The sequence below is a fragment of the Syzygium oleosum genome, unplaced genomic scaffold (assembly GCF_021117445.2).
Source record: "Syzygium oleosum isolate NSW1041296 unplaced genomic scaffold, Sole_v2.1 Sole_v2.01, whole genome shotgun sequence".
Classification (NCBI taxonomy): domain Eukaryota; kingdom Viridiplantae; phylum Streptophyta; class Magnoliopsida; order Myrtales; family Myrtaceae; genus Syzygium; species Syzygium oleosum.
The window spans coordinates 5,832,509-5,849,148 of record NW_026607485.1 but is presented as its reverse complement, the minus strand read 5'-3'; the positions used below and the strand labels follow the sequence as shown (position 1 = coordinate 5,849,148).

Sequence of the window (16,640 nt, the reverse complement as noted above, 5' to 3'; positions counted from 1 at the left end):
TCGGAATTAATTTGTGCGATTAATTATTGGGGTTGTGCCTTGAATGGAAATTTGTGCGTGATTGTGCGATTTGTGGTAGTTGGCTGATTTGGGATTGTGTTTCGGGTTGTGTACGTGTGGTCGTATATGTCACGTGTGTGGCCGTGAGGTGTGATGGTGTGGCAGTGCGATTGCGCAATAATATGTTCGCGTGCCAAGAATGTGTGATAGTGCTTCGTGATCGCGTGTTATATGTGTATGATTGTGTGGTGTGCTGGCGTGGTGAAAATGTATATTTGCAAAGTGTATGTGAATTGTGAAATGTGCATGCAATGTGGAATTGTGTTTGGCCGTGCGAGTACTGGTCGTGCATAAGTGTGGTTTGAGTGGAACGAGGATATGGAAATGTGGTTTGGTTGGAAAGGTCCGTCCTGAGGCGTGTACGTTACGCGGGACGATGCCGTCCCTGACAAGGTGACAATGCCCGGCCTGACGAGGTGTCGATGCCTGACATGGTCAGAAGACCGTTGGCCTGATGCGTTTTACGCGGGCGCGGTAGAAGGAAAGTGTGTGTAGGATTCCGTCCTGAGGCGTGTACGTTTACGTGGGACGATGCTGTCCCTGACGAGGTGACGATGCCCGGCCCGACGGGGTGACGATGCCTGACGAGGTCAGAAGACCGTTGGCCTGATACGTTTTACGCGGGCGCGGTAGTGGTGGAAAGGTTGAAAATGAGTGGGATTTGACAAGACAAGCGAGAGGATTGTGGAAAGTGACGCATGGTGTGAGTAGCGTGCGAGTGTGTTTGTATCGCGCGATGTGATGCTTAATTATGGGGTAGAAACTGCTAGGCACAGTATGGGACGTGCCCAAGTGGTTTTTGTCTTATAATTGAGGCACGCGCGCGTCTGTGATTCCTTGCTGTGATGTGTTGGTTGTGTTATTGTCTAACGTGCAGGAACGTGCGTGATGGATTCCAGGTAGGGTCGTATGTGATTGTTAGTTTGGCCGATCGTTGTGTGTTATGTGTGTTTTCGTCTGGCGGTACGTGAGTGCCTACGTGGGGTTTGGGGTTGTACACTTATTGAGATTCGTCTCACGGTTGTATAACCGCCACTTTCGAACCCGGCCCTAAACCCGGAAGTGCGCCTTTTCTTTTGGAAGTCCGGGAGAGCGCTTTTGGTGCCCAGTGGAGTTGCAGGTGAGTGTCCGGAGGCTCAGACCCGAAGATTCAGAAGCAGACTGGAGGAGGGCGATCCTTAGGTTTTTCCCTAGGGTTTTAGGGGTTGTATAACTTGGGTTATCCGATAGTGAAGTTAAGATAACCAAACCCCTGAACTTTTGTTTAAAACGGTGGTAGAGAATGTTCGTCTGTATTTATGTCTGTAATATGATGTTTGTATATTTGGTGTTGTATGAATATGTGGTTGCTGGATTGTTCTGTTGTTCTACCCCGTTGTCGTCATTATTTGTCCGGGGTTTTGTTATTCGCTTCCGCATGTGGCTCTGATGTTTGGATTGGGTCGGCGACGTTCCTGGGACGTCGCATCATTTCGACCGGAGCAGGGGATGTCGCGAGCTCGTTGGAGTTCGAGGCGTGACAGGAACGAGACCCACTTTACTTAATACTAGTGGTATTGGCTATTTTCCCAGCCAAAATTGCTCCGAGCACATCTTTTTCGTTGAAGAGACGAGACTTCCCCTCGTACGAAAACCCTTGCTATTCCTACTCATCCTATAAAATATAGTAAAATACAAGAAAATTCAAAATTATTGAACCCAAAATATAAAGATAAAACACAATAGATTTGAGATAGAAGTAGTTTGTAGAATCATAGTAATCTAAAAGATTAATTAGGCGATTTTTGCTACTATATATATATATATATATATATATATATATATATATATATATATATATATATATATATATATTAGGAAATAGCTTTTGCAAATGTCGTGGAATTAGAATTCTTAAATTTCTATGACTGAAAGAAGTTCTATTGAAGTCCTAACGTTATCTATTTATACTAACATAAAGCTAAAGCCTTGAATCTGGTTTCCTCCCTCGAAATATTCATTGTATCCTTGATAGATATTATTCTCTTCAGTGAATAAGATGATGTAAAACTGTCTTTTAATAGGCAGAGATGGAAACCATTGTATTTTCTTTTTTCTGCCGCTATATGCACCAATATAATTGAAGATGGATAGAGGAAATGGAAGAAACTAATGACAACACCTATAAACGTGGAAGTGGAAGTTGTGAATCAGAGCTTGCTACTAACTACCCCTTAGCTGCAAAAGCAAGAACTCTTCAGATTCCTTATTAAGATGCATATCGCGCACGTAGCGCTCCTCTTTTGGAGTTCCTTATTATTATGTGGGAAACGAACAAAGGTCTTGATAGTGGGACCCGCATCAATACGAAAAGTCTCTCTTTTGCTTTCACAAGAGTAGGGGTTAGGCAGTGGATCCCACCCACTTTCTTTTCTTCCCTGAGCTTTGAGCCAGTGGAGGAAGCACGATTTCGATTAGAACGGAAGACGTTTGATTTAAAAAAATCTGCAACGGGACTTTCGGACTTTCGTTTTACCAAAACAAAAGTTTAGTGGGGTATAATCAAAGCTAAAGCCATCGGAGAACAAATTTGATCTTTCATCGATCTCAATTCAAGAAAATTAATACTTTCCATTTTCAGAAGTCTTTTTTCACTCGTGGAGTACTCATGATTGATAACTTTTAGGATAAAAGACTAAAAAGAATTTATGTATTCCAGGATAGGCAATGCTTAACGGTACATCCTGACCACATATCTCTAAATATGGAATTTTTTAAATTGATAATCTATTTTTAAAAAATTCAAAAATGGATACTTGATCTCATACATTTAGGTACGTGTGGTCAGGACGGTACCGTTACTTTATGAAAAGTAACGATACCGTCTTGCAAGCATTTTTTTTCCAGGATGGGAACATTTTTTCTCCAGGATGGGAACATTTTTTCATCTCCGGATCTAGTGAGATTTTACTTTTTCCTCCATGGCTCCCACCACGTGCTTCCTCCATGCTGTCCTTATCAAATATCAAATAGGTCCATTTAATCAACATCTGTACCCGATCGAAATCTGAAGGCCTTGTTGGTGTTGGCGCATTCACTTCACTCATGCATTTGAGGAGGTGAGCTCATCAACCACCGGGAATGACCATGCCCCATGGGCATGGGGTTTTTAGGGTTTTGGATGGGTGTGAGCAGAGCAAAGGAAGAAATGTGCAAAGGTCAAGGAAGGATCTGGAAGGAAGTTGTCGTGTGAGCAGACCAAAGTATAATGCTAAAAAGAAGGTGGAAGAATGTAAAAGTCTCGAGCGCGTAGAGGAAAAAGGGCGAAAGCAAAGCAAGATTATATTCCAATTCCACTTTTCTTAAGAGTTAAAATTGTAGACTCTTTGGGCTCGTTTGGTAACGTTTCTATTTCTTTATTTTTCTATTTTTCTGTTCCCTGAAATAAAAAAAGAATAGAAACCTGTTTAGTAACGCATTTTATTTTTCTATTCTCAGGAATAAAAAAGTGGCCAAGAAATAAATTTGAAGCAGAAATAAGAAGTGAAAAATATTTACTTTTTTATTCTCAGAAATAGAAATAGAAAGGTAAAAAGGGTTATGTAAACCCTAAAATTTTTACTTCTTACCTCTTCTTCCTTTCGAGCAGCGGCTTCTTCGGCTCCTCCATCATCCGTCGTCTGCAGAGCACCGGCCACCACCCCCGTCACTCGCGGCGAAGCTTGGCCAGTCGAAAGCCACCGGTACGCCTTTCTGTTTCTCGTCTCTGTTTGATACTCTCGCCGATTTGAGCGCGAGCCGCGGCCCTCGGTTGACGGCGGCGAGGGTGGCCCGCGCCCAAATCGGCGAGGGCGGCCCTCGCTCGACGGCAGCGAGGGCGGCCCCGCCGATCTGGGTGCGGGCCGCGGCCCTCGGTTGACGAAGGAATTCAAAGAATTAGGGTCCCTTCCGGGAATTCGAGCTCTCGTGATGGAACCCATTGTACCAACGGGTTGGCTCGCATTTGGCTTGATTAGGTGCAAAAGGGTCTGGTAAGAGAGGATGGAGTCTTGAATTTGAGAAGAGAATGGGAATGGTCTTTGTTAATTTGTCCCGATTTTCGTGAGCCGAGGGCCGGTGACTAGCTGCCCGCTGTTCTTGGGCTGCTTGGGAATCTGGTTTTGTCGTTCGGGTGCGAGTAGTGGTGGTGGCTGCAAGGGATAATGAGTTTTCTCTAAAGTTCTCCGGTGAATGTGCGGCGAACAATCAGGATTAAGAGGCTTGGGCATGATAAGGATTCGGATTCGGGTGGCAATTAGGATTGTCTTGTTGCTCATTGAGCGTGAAACTGAGATCAATGTTGAAGCAACCGGATGGAATTGTAATTCTGAAAAGAAAAACAATGAGCTAATTCTCATTTTCAATTTTCTTGAAGCATGTAAACTGCAGGACGTATAGTTGGTGTTTGTTTGCTAATTTCCACTGTCATAACTAATCTGGTAACGTATTTGCAATTTGCATGTGTTTCCAACCGTTGTCTTAGTTGTTTAGGTCTCAACTGATACCGTTGTCTCTTTCAAAAATAAATTACTGGAATTTATGTGGTGAGCTTTGAATTCCTTGAGTGGTGCCTTAAACCTGTATTGTTTCTACTTCATCTACATTATTAATCTTGTGTATGAACGCTACATTATTCCTTGTCTCAATTGCACTTGGTTTGTTTGATTGGATTCTCCCCGTGAAGCGTGATATTTCTTGTGTCTATCAGTCTTTTCTTGTGTGGTTTTTGGAGGAAAATAGAACAAAGAGGAAGGGTTATAGAGGACAAATTTGTTTGTGATGCTTGTTCTGTTCAACTCCTCAGATTAACTTTGCATTGATTAAATTGGTACTTGCTGCCTGTTGAGCTCAGGCACCTGCAGCTAAAGAAGTCTGTGGCAAAAGTAGCTGATAAGAAGGGGAAAACAGTTGAAGTGGAGAAGCAAGAGCAACTAGATCCTCTTGCTTGGAAAACTACGGCAACAGAGGTAACAGAGGATGCAGATGAGTGGCATGCGGAGGCAGTTGAGATGAACATGCTTAGGAAAAATATTGCAAATCAAATGGCAAGGAATCACAATATGCCTGAGATTCCATGACTTTATGTTTCTGACTTTTGTTATGTTGTTTATAAATATTTGGCAACATTTTGTTAATTAGCAGGTATTATTATCGTTGTATTTTTGAAATCCAAAGCCTGTGCAGCGTTTCAAACAGAGGTTTGGCAAGCTTTGAATATTTGGCAAAGCATGAGTTGATGGGATATTTTAGTACTAGGAGTATAGAGAATCTCTTTGGAGTGTTGGCATTCAACTACGTTTTTCTTGCTGCAAATGAAGACTACTCCTTCACCTACATGTTCAACTTTATTGGATGAAAACAAGATGTAAATATTTATATATATAAGTCACAATCAAATTTAAATTGATTTTGTAAACTTAATCATTATAAGAAAAGAAAATTAAGGATTCATGTCTATATAAATTAATTTTCAAAGTTACTGTGACTATTTAAGTGATTAATAAAGCGAATGGATCATATTCAAGCGCCCACTAAAATCGGCATCATCCACGTGTTATTATAATGTCGTATATGGAGTTTCGAATGTTCTTTATATATATATAGTGGCAAAGAATTCTATGCATCATAGGAAAGAGTTCATAAAGAGAAAGAAATGTATAATCTTCTTAAGTGACAAAAATTAGTGACGTCAGCTGTTGTATATTATAGCACTGTCAATGTTGACCTAGAGAGTTCTTCACATTCGTAGGATGAGTTCTTGTTTTGTTTATTTATTGGTAATAAAAACAACTAACACATGGTTAAGATGTAAGCATTCTTTTTTATCTTTTGGTAATTTAATATGAGAATAAATAGTATTTATAATAGCGGTTGTGAAGAAACTTTTGAAATAGATAAATATGGTATTCAGAATAATAAAAAGATTACGAAAATTAATTAATATATAATAAAAAGGATTAGACAAATCAATAAATAATGCTTCTTGGTTTTTTTCATTTATAACTTGTACTTACACTTAAATAAAAGATATAAACTTGAATGAAAAAAATTGGAAATAGAAATTTTTTTAGTTGTACCAAACGCATTTCTGTTCTTTTTCTATTCCAGGAATAGAAATTTTGTGCAATTACCAAACGTATTTCTGTTCTAGAAATAGAAATTTTATGCAGTTACCAAACGCATTATTTTGCTTAGAAACTCTTCCAGGAAATAAAAATAAAAAAAACTATTTCTGAAAAGAAATTATTCCCAGAAATAGAAACGTTACCATACGCACCCTTTCTTTTGCATATTGAGTTTCAAATAAGCTCATTTCGTGGATTATCTCACTTCTGGGACTCTAAAAATTACTAAGTCCAGTTTTTTTTAATAAAACTTAAAACTTTGACAAGTTGTCCAAAATCACTTTCGACTATACCAAAGTCAAATCAGATCCACATTAGCTCTATTCACCTGCCGTTGTTCATGCGTTTGGCCACATCGGATTTTTATCCGTCGTCTTAGACGAAATTGTGATGGAAGGTGTTTTTTGGTAACTAGTACAAATTTGGGATATTAGTAATACAGAAAAAAATGAGTTGGAGAATCGATGTCACACTAGGTAAAATATAGGATTTTTTATGGTATTTTTTCATGTGCAGTCAAATCCATGTCAGATTTTAAAGCTCGTAGTTTTCCAAGCAAGCCACCGCATCAGATTTTCAATGTCCGTCTTATACTAAACTTTGACGGAACGTATTTTTTTTTTGTCCTCACATAAGTTTTGGATTTTGACGACCTAAAAATAATTTGGATAATTAGTATCACGGTGAATTGCCGCCCGCCCATTGCCATGACGAGTCCTGACCTTCGTGCGTCGATCTATCCACGAGGTAACTGGTCGACCTGCGTCGATGGAATTGTGGAATTGGGGGGGGGGGATGGCGACTCAGTGAATTCGCTGGATTTTTTGAGCCACGGACAGAGGCCCTTGGCCCTGTTTTATCATTAAAACCAAATGCCCAAAAAAGAAAGAGAAAAGGAGGAGATTCCTCGCCACGAGGGGGATTTGGGTTATTTTGGCAGCAGCAAAAGACAGAATGCAATTGAATGGGGAGCAGGGAGGAAAAGGACAGTGGGGGCCGTGATCTGATTATGGTGGATGGAGCGGGAGCTGTCGGCTGTCGGTGGTCAGGTCACATGGGGGGAGTGATGGCATCGTGTGTAGTGAAGAGAAGTCAAAGTCTACGAAGACTTAGACTACGAACAGTCCATGATGAACCAGCTTTGCTCAAGAAGGAATCACACATCCACCAAAAACAAAAACAGAAGAAGAAGAAGAATCACACCAACGATTCATTTTATTTGGCAGTAACATGTAATGACTAATAAATTTGAATTGATATCGTTTTTGTTTAATCTGTAATCCATCAAAGTAACAATGATTATAAAGGAATTAGGATAGAAATTATGAAATCATATTTGTAAAGAATTATATATGATCGTGTTTTTGGGAATGTAAGAAAATTGAGCATTTATGAAGTATATTCTTCTCACTTCAACGTGCAGCAAGATATAAGGGAAAACGATTCCTTCTTATCAAGTCGTTATTTTCTAAGCTTATTATTTTTAGTCCATGATAAACGTTTTACAATGATAGAATAGTTTTACGTAATTCAAACACCGAAAAAGCACGGAAATTTTTTTTTCTCAAAAATGATTTTTCATCAAACAAACAAGCTGACCCTGAGTTAAATAAAGAAAATGGTAAAACAAGATCTCAATGACAATTTTTCATGAATATAACTATGAAGAGAAATTCCTCACAGCACAGGAAAAAATCTTGCCGACAACACAAAGGTGCCCTAAAGCATTGACGGGGTCTTCTTTTTTCACAGTAGGATGACCCATCTTCTTTTTCTTTTTTTGTATTGCTTTACTTCTTTCGTTATCACTTTGCCTTTAACCAGATTTTTCTTGGATTCTCGCGAGCCAGTTTCGCCAGGAACAACGGTTGAGGTCCCTAGTGGGTTAATCACTTTGATAATTGATCGATAGGCAGCCACCATTTGACAAATGATTTTGTATTTTGTGGCCAGCGGCATTTGATAAGTAGGGCTTTTGAACTTTTTTCATCTCTGAACCGTTTCTCAAAGAAAAGATCGAGTGAGATCAATGGAGGGGAGGCAAGGTTTATTCATCATTGGATTGATCATAATATGGACTGCGAAAAATGATTCTGTATGCGCCAACGCTTTATGGGTGACTTTGGTTGGTTAAAGAACGGTTGATAGAAGCTGATTTTGGTAACTGTAGCTTATGTTGGTTGTTGTTGAGTCGGTATCGTGAAACATTAGTTGCGAAGTGGCTATATTCTATCGTGGAACGTGGAATTAGTTATCACAAAATTGATTTAGAACTTAGAAAAATACTTCCAAACAAATACTATCTATTCAGAAAAACTTTGATCTTTAGATAGTCTAGCCAATCATGTCATCAATCAATAAAAAAATCAATACCGTCTAATTTAACTAAATTGAAAGTACGAGAGTGTCGTATGAACATAGTTTTACCTTGCATCGAAATAAAATCGTTAGATTAAATATTGCATGAGATTGGTTGATATGATTTCGATACAGACACCGGCAATCTAAACCTAAGTAAACCATGCCTCATTTTATCGTGGTATAACATTAGCTGCCACTCTCCAAAGAAAAATAAATAAAATAAAAGAACAACATACGGTTGGTGCAAAAAAAAGAAGACTGAAACATCACGGGATTAGAAGGACAAAGTCAAAAGTCTTACGAAGACTTGGACTACAGACAGTCCACGAACCAGTTTTGCTCGAGAAGGAATCACGCCAATGATTCATTTTATTTGGTACTCTGTGCCTCACAGTCAGACTTCTATAAAAGTAGAGGTTTCATCAAAAAGATAAAATAAAATAAAAAAGTCACTAGATCACTCTGTAAAATCCAACACTGATTCATTTGTTCTCTTGTTCACCCGCAAAAATCATGCGACAACAAATCCATCTCAAATTCTCATGTTCATCGATAATTTCATCTTGTGATTTCCTCCGATCAATTATATCGAAAATCATATAACAACAAACTCTTAGGGTGTGTTTATCTTGTTGAGAATTTTTTTGTCACAAGAAAAATATTTTTAGGAAATTCATTTTATGAGAAAGTAAACCAGAAGAATTTGATTATGGTGAAAACAAATTGACTAAAATTGATTTTATCCTAATTGGTAATAAGTAAATCCACTAAAGGCATATTGTTAAAAGTAACATGTAATGACTAATAAATTAAAATCAATATCATCTTTGTTTATTCTGTAATCCATCAAAATAACAACGATTACAAAGAAATTAGGATAGAAATCAGGGAAAACGATTTCTTCTTGCCAAGTCATTTTGTCTAAGCTAATTACTTTTAGCCCATGGTAAACATTTTCCATCATTGAATAGTTTTACGTAACTCAAACACTAGAAAGTACGTAAAAAAATTTCCGAAAAACTGATTTTTCCTCGAATAAACTGACCCTGAGTTAAATAAAGGAGGAACAACGTGAGGGACAATTCCATCTTTTTTTTTCTTTTTTTTGGGAAAGTATTACCCTAAGGAACAAAATTGTACAGTTGTTGCAAGCTAAAGTCGTGGATGAATCCAGACCCCCCCCCCCCCCCCCCCAAAAAAAAAGTCGTTGTTAAATGTCAGATTTGTATGACGGTAGACCACATAATTGATGCCAATAAAGAAATTCAAATTGAAGAATCATATCCCTTCATATGCTATCTTGTCCCAAAAGATTTATCTGGAAGGTATCGGACTGCTTGGTCAGTGTCGATCACTGTGAAGATAAAACCATGGAAACGATAGGTACTCAAACAAGTGAAACACGGATTATTGAAACTTATGGGACGAGTGGCATCGGAAAGATGACTATCGCCAAAAATCATCTACTATTAGCGCTTTCGCGCGATTTTGAGAATTGTTGCTTTCTTCCCTATATCCAGGCCCCACGTCTGCAGTCGGAACAAAAGTGAAGATGGTAAAACAAGATCTCAATGACCGATTTCTCATGAGTATAGCTATGAAAAGAGATTACTCGGGAAAAGAAGGGGCAAAACAAGAGCAATAGTAAACGATTTCTTGCCACCGAAATGCATCCTCATGTTGGTGTTGTTGTTGTTGTTTTTTTTGCCTCGCGGGGTTTGTTCGACTAAAGTCCTACCAACAATGCAAAGGCACAAGATTTTCCTCGGATTCTCGTGGGCCCGTTTCACCGTGAATGACCGTTGAGGTCTCCGATGGGTTAACTACTCCAAAAGTTGATTGATAGGCGGCCACCATTTGATAGATGATTTTTTTTTTCTTTTTGTGGCCGGCAGCATATGATAAATGATTCCATAACACAAATTCAATAATTCCTAGGGATTTTCAATGATAATCTGTAAAATAACACGTGTTCACTGTTTCGCATAACAGGTTTTACTTAATGGCGTCTTAATTACAATTGCTTAGCAGTATGTGGTTTTTTTTTTCATCAATGCTGATAAAAAAGATGCGCACTTTTACTCAATAAGCACAAGCTCTTCGTCATTTGAAGCTTAACAAAATAAATCCGGGTTATTTACAAGTAATGTTAATAAGTATACTCAAATCAATATAATCGTTTTAGCAAGTGAATGAATGGATTCATGAAATAGAAACTATACAAGTGCAAAAATACAAACGGTTCTCATTTTCTTTTAAAGAAAGTTATTTTTGGAAAAAACTGAATTTTCCATATCTAGAGAATCTTGAGCTTTCCAAATCGTTGTTAAAAATGTCCTGAGCTTTCAACTTTATTATGGAGAACATAAATTTTCAGTTTTGTATTAATTGACATGGAATCTTAATTTTCTTTGAAAAAGTCCTAACTTTTCGATTTTATCAAGTTAATTTAGATATTGTAGCAAGATTTCTATACCATAGATTTGACAAATAAGTTTAGTAGATAATTTCAGAGTTTCCACCTTGGCCCCTTGTCTAACAAATGCCATCACAGCACTTGTCTTTTATTTTTTGGTTTTATTTCTTTTCGTTGCTCCTGCAACGACTATTATAGGCGCGGGCTTACTGGGGAATAATATTTATTGGTCAATGGAAATAGAACTGGGAAATGGAAGTTAAATGAAAACCCCATTACTCATAAAGAAAGTGGGGGTAGCCTTTCATACGTTTTCAAAATATAATATTTAGTTTTCAAAATATAATGTTTAAGGAAATACATTCATAAAACATAGATTAAATTTATTATAGTTATAAAATTAGATTTGATTAATAATTAAAATTGGAATTTGAATCGCATTGGTGGAAACCGGATGCTAAAGAAAAACTAATATTAAAATAATCTCTTTTAGAAATGGCGTGCAAAGTATAAAATGTGTTATGACAAAATAAAACGATAGTCTAATTTGAAAATTAGAAATTAGTCCTGAAATTAGTATTGGACAATCTTTCAAATAATTTATGTCAATAATAGAAAGCAAAGGTCGTACGTCTTCAATGACTTACATTTACCAAATGCAATATGATGAAATAATTTGCAGGCTTTTGTGCTTTTGTTCGAAACTATATATTGGATAATTGGGTTCAATTTAATGTTCTCTGTAAGCAAGTGAATAAATAGTCAGCATTAAATGAGATAAAAAGGAGGATATTTGATATAGGGTTGATTCAGTAACTACAGTGGCAATTAAATCAGCATAATCGGATCTATATATCTGAATTATCATAGTTAAAGTAGAGGAAATGGTTGCACCGGGGCATGCCACGTAGCTATTGCGTTTGTGCATGGGTTTGCTATACCCACTTGGTATAGTGATGGTGAGAACTATCTACTTGAATTTATCTTGCATATTGTAAGACTAAGACTTTATGCAATGTGAACAAACGTTTAAAAGAAATGCCAAACAATGTTTAAAAGAAATCACAAGTTGGTACACTTGTACAAATTTACCATCCGTTGAATCGAATTAATTCCACAAAAAACCATAAAATGGTAAATATGTGACAAACATATGGTAAAACCCTAAACTAATATATCTGTTAACTGTCACGTGTTATCCAATTCAGCAAATTCGACGGTAAAATTTAACGAAAATTAACGGAGGGTAAATTTGTCACAGATGTACCAGTTTGGAGTTTTTGGTGGTCAAAAAATTAGTTTAGGGTAAATTTGTCACAAGTATATCAATTTGGGGTTTTTTATGGTATTAACTCTAAATTTTATTAGTGTGATAAGTAAATTACCAACGCTATCAAGAATTTATCCATATTCTAATGAAGTAACGAAGTACCAATTCTTCTGAAATTTTTACCTGTGCCATAAGTAAATTATCATCACGGGATCACCGGCAAGGGTTGCGGCCCATCATTTTTATGAAATGCCTAATCACGTTGATGTAGACCTATCCTAATATTTTGATAGGTCAAAAGGGGTATTCGAAAAGGCAAAGGAAGCATCTAGGAAACCGTTGACTAGCCTTATTTTATAGGATAAACTACGATTATATAACGTGTAATCAATCAAAATTTATGTCATGAATTACATGCTTGACCAACTTATCATTAATTAAAAAAAAAATTATCTTCCTGCATGAGGGCATTTGAGTAATTTGGCGGCAGCAAAATAGACATCCAAATCTAATTGATGATGATAAACAGATTTCAGAAAATGACGTGGTTTTGGCCATTGGGGGGGCGACCAAAAACGTCAAATCAAATAAATATAAAGAGAAAATTTTAAATAAGTTTATAAAGTATTTTTATTTTCTCAAATAAGGACGTGAATTGAACTTTGTATCAAATAAAAGCTTAAAGTGGCATGTCAATCTCAAATAAGGGCCTGAAGTGGTCATGAGAGTTTTAAATAAGGGTCTGACCTCGCCAGTCGCTGACTAACATAATATTTTGATCGATCAAGAGCATTTTCATCCAAAGATCATTTTAATTTTAAATTATATTTTATTATTTTTCTTTTTTCCTTTTTTTCTTTTTCTTTCTTTATTCCTTTCTTATCTTTTTTTCTTTCACCAGAAAATCATAAAAAGAAAAAAAAATAAAAAACGACAAAATAAGAGAAAGGAAAAAAGAAAGAAATTTTTTTTAAAAAAAAGTTAAAAGACAAAAATGCCCTTACTATCTTGAAAATCAGATCCTTTTTTTAAATTTACATAGACACTTCATGCTCTTATTTAAAATAAAATTCATTTTAGATACTTATTTAAAAAAATAAAGATATTTTAGATTTTTATTTGACATAAAGTTTTTTCCAGATCATTATTTAAAATTTTTCCAAATCTAAATAGATGAATCTCGAAAGGTGGAGTGGCCGGAGTCAGAAGTCTTGATGTACCCTTATTACCCGACCTGCATTAGAACCCCTCACCCAATCTCCAATACTCCCCTTCCTCCTCCAGACACCCAAATCATCCGCCGCTCTCGGTGGCCGCCACCACCACCCCAACCCTTTAAACCTAACCTCCTCCTCTCGCCTAACCACCGGACGATGGCGTCGTCCGCTTCTCCCTCCGACGCCACCAAAGGCCCCGTCCTCAGCCTCATCAACAATCGCCTCTGCGCCCTCCGCAAGAAGCGCAAACGCATCCTCCAGATGGAGTCCATCAACAAGGAGCAGGAGGACGTCCTCCGCTCCAAGCCCTCCGTACTCGCCTCCATCAAAGAGCTCAAGAAGCTCCGCCGCCAGTTCTCCTCCGCCCTCCGCGACGATGACGCCCCTGCCGCCCTCGAGAAAGGGGAGGCAAATAACAATTTAGCTGCAAACGATGGAACAGCAGAAGGCGCTTCTTCCACTCACACTTCAGCAGAAGATCAAGGAATGGATATTTCATTAGGATATGACTATGAAGTATTCTTCAGTTTCAGAGGACCAGATACTCGATTAGCTTTTACCGACTTCCTTTATACTAGTCTTCAAGATGTGGGAATCCACGTATTTAAGGATGACACAGAGCTCCGCGTTGGGGAAGAGTTTGGCCCAAAACTTCTTCAAGCAATTGAGGCGTCAAAGATCTCAATACCTATCTTTTCGAAAGGTTATGCCTCTAGCGTATGGTGTCTCAAGGAGCTAGCCAAGATGGTCGAATTCCAGAAAGCTGGAAGACAAAAGATCATGCCCATTTTTTATAATGTGGCCCGTTCAGTGGTTCGATACCAAACTGGGCGTTATGGAAAGGCCTTTCTTTCACATGAAAAGAAGGGGCGGTATGGCCACGAGACTATATGTCAATGGAAGGATGCTCTCACTGCAGTTGGGGCAATACACGGATGGGATCTCCATAGCGAGAAGAAGAAAAGGTGACTGCTTTTAGCATTTCATCTCATGTACCTTGTACCATTAAAACTTGATGCGTTTCGATTGGTTTCTTTTCTATATTTGTGTTAGTCTTGTTAAAATTGAATTTTATGCTATTGAAGTTATCCCGCAGAAATCACGTTAAATAATGGCACAATCCCAATTTCGTCCTTTTTCATTCCAAACAACATTTTTTTCAGTTCAAGTCCTTCATTAACCGTCTGTACCAACGCTAATTCATCTACAATGGAATAAATCCTTGAAGAGCACATTACGAATATGTCTCTAGTTTCGATTCGCTCTTGTCTGAACATAATTTGGTTCAACACAGTTGTCTAACTCGTTGCCTTTTGATCTCCAACACTAGACGACAAGGTGAGTTTGCCAAAACAGTTACCGATATGATTTTCAGTGAGTTGAAAAAGGCTCATTTGGTGGTATCAGACTGCTTCGTCCGTGTCGACAAACATGTGGATCGAATCATGGAAATGATAGGTGATGAGACAAGTGAAACACGGATTATAGGAATCTACGGAATGGGTGGTGTCGGAAAGACGACTATTGCCAAAATCATCTACAATCGACTTTCAAAATATTTCAAACGTTGCTGCTTTCTATCCAATATCCGTGAAATGTCAGAACGCAAGGGCATTGAAGACTTGCAGAATCAACTCATTTCTGACATCCTCAAAACGAAACGGCAGGAAGTAAACACCGTAGATGATGGGATTAACACAATTCAAGAGAGGTTGTGTACTAAAAAAGTCCTCCTCCTTCTCGATGATGTGGATAACATGAAACATATGGATGCACTCGTAGGTAAGCGTAATTGGTTTGATGTAGGGAGCAAACTTATTATCACTACTAGAAACAAAGAGGTTCTCAAGAGGTCCGAAGTGGACGACCAGTATGAGGTTACCGGCATGGATCATGATCAATCTCTTCAACTTTTTAGCAAACATGCCTTCAAAAGAGATTCTCCTTTAGATGGGTATATCAACCAATCTGAGAGGGCGATAAGCATTGCTGGAGGTCTGCCGCTAGCTCTTAAAGTCATAGGCTCACTTTTATTTAACATTAAAGTGGAAAAGTGGGATAGCAAATTAGAGGAGTTGGAAAATATTCCTCCTGAGGATGTTCAGAGTAAGCTGAAAATAAGTTATAATGCGTTACGTTTTCGAGAGAAGCATATATTTCTCGATATAGCTTGTCTTTTCATTGGATATGACAAAGATATCGTGATTCACTTCTGGGATAAATCTAAATTTTTTCCGGACGAGGCAATGGAAGTTTTGCAGAACATGTCTTTGATAAGTATTGAAAAGGACAATGAAGTATGGATGCATGACCTACTCAGAGACCTCGGAAGAGAAATAGTTCTTGAAGAAAGTAACTTAAAAATAGAGAAGCAAAGTAGGGTGTGGGATCCCGAGGAAGGAGTGGATTTGCTAAGGAGACGTAAGGTAAAATCTCCTCCCCCCCTCATGGATTTTTTTTTTTAAAAAAGCCAATTACTTTTTGTATTACAGGAATGATAGTACTGAGCTCGGCCGCTTAATATGGTGGACTTGAATAAATGGGTTTCCTTTCAGCCTTTTTGTTTTTTCAATTTTCCTTTGGGCAGGGTTATAAAGAAGCTGAAGCTCTCCGGCTCCGCCTTGACCATCGGCGGCAGTATTGTTTTACCTATGAGGGCTTTGAGAGCCTGTCAAAACTAAGGTTCCTTGAAGTGGAAAATGAAGAGAGCCTTATTTGGCACCAATCGCCATCAAATGGTCCTCCAACTAATGAGAATTCAGATCTCCTTCCACATTTACGATGGCTTTCATGGCATCGTATTCCCCCAACATTTAACATTACAAATTTCTTCATGGAGGGTGTGGTTTTTCTTGATCTATCTGAGAGTGAAATTACGGATGATTGGAAGGGGTGGAGCCATATGGAGGTATCTTATATGCTAGACAACTCTTATTATTCCGTCTTATTAGATTCGAAAGTAATCTTTGCGTGATTTTTCTTTTCACAGGTGATGAAGAATTTGAAAGTCATGGATCTGTCCTATTGCCATTGCTTGGAGAGAACCCCCAACTTCTATGCTCATTCAAATTTAGAACGTTTGAGCCTAAATGGCTGTGTCAAATTAGTCAAAATTGACAAGTCGATTTGTCAATTGGAAAGCCTTGAATACCTATCTTTGAATTGTTGCGAAC

The 16,640-nt window shown here is 38.0% G+C and overlaps 2 protein-coding genes across 2 annotated transcripts in view; both read left to right on the top strand.

Moving 5' to 3' along the window:
* Positions 1 to 16,640, top strand: part of LOC115682848 (disease resistance protein L6-like) — a 53,908-nt gene that overhangs the window by 34,707 nt on the left and 2,561 nt on the right. The window lies entirely within an intron of this gene.
* Positions 13,465 to 16,441, top strand: LOC115665393 (disease resistance protein L6-like). The gene is made up of 3 exons (XM_030587281.2): positions 13,465 to 14,432; positions 14,798 to 15,893; positions 16,055 to 16,441. Exons 1-3 carry the CDS (start codon positions 13,465 to 13,467, stop codon positions 16,439 to 16,441), a joined length of 2,451 nt encoding a protein of 816 aa, XP_030443141.2.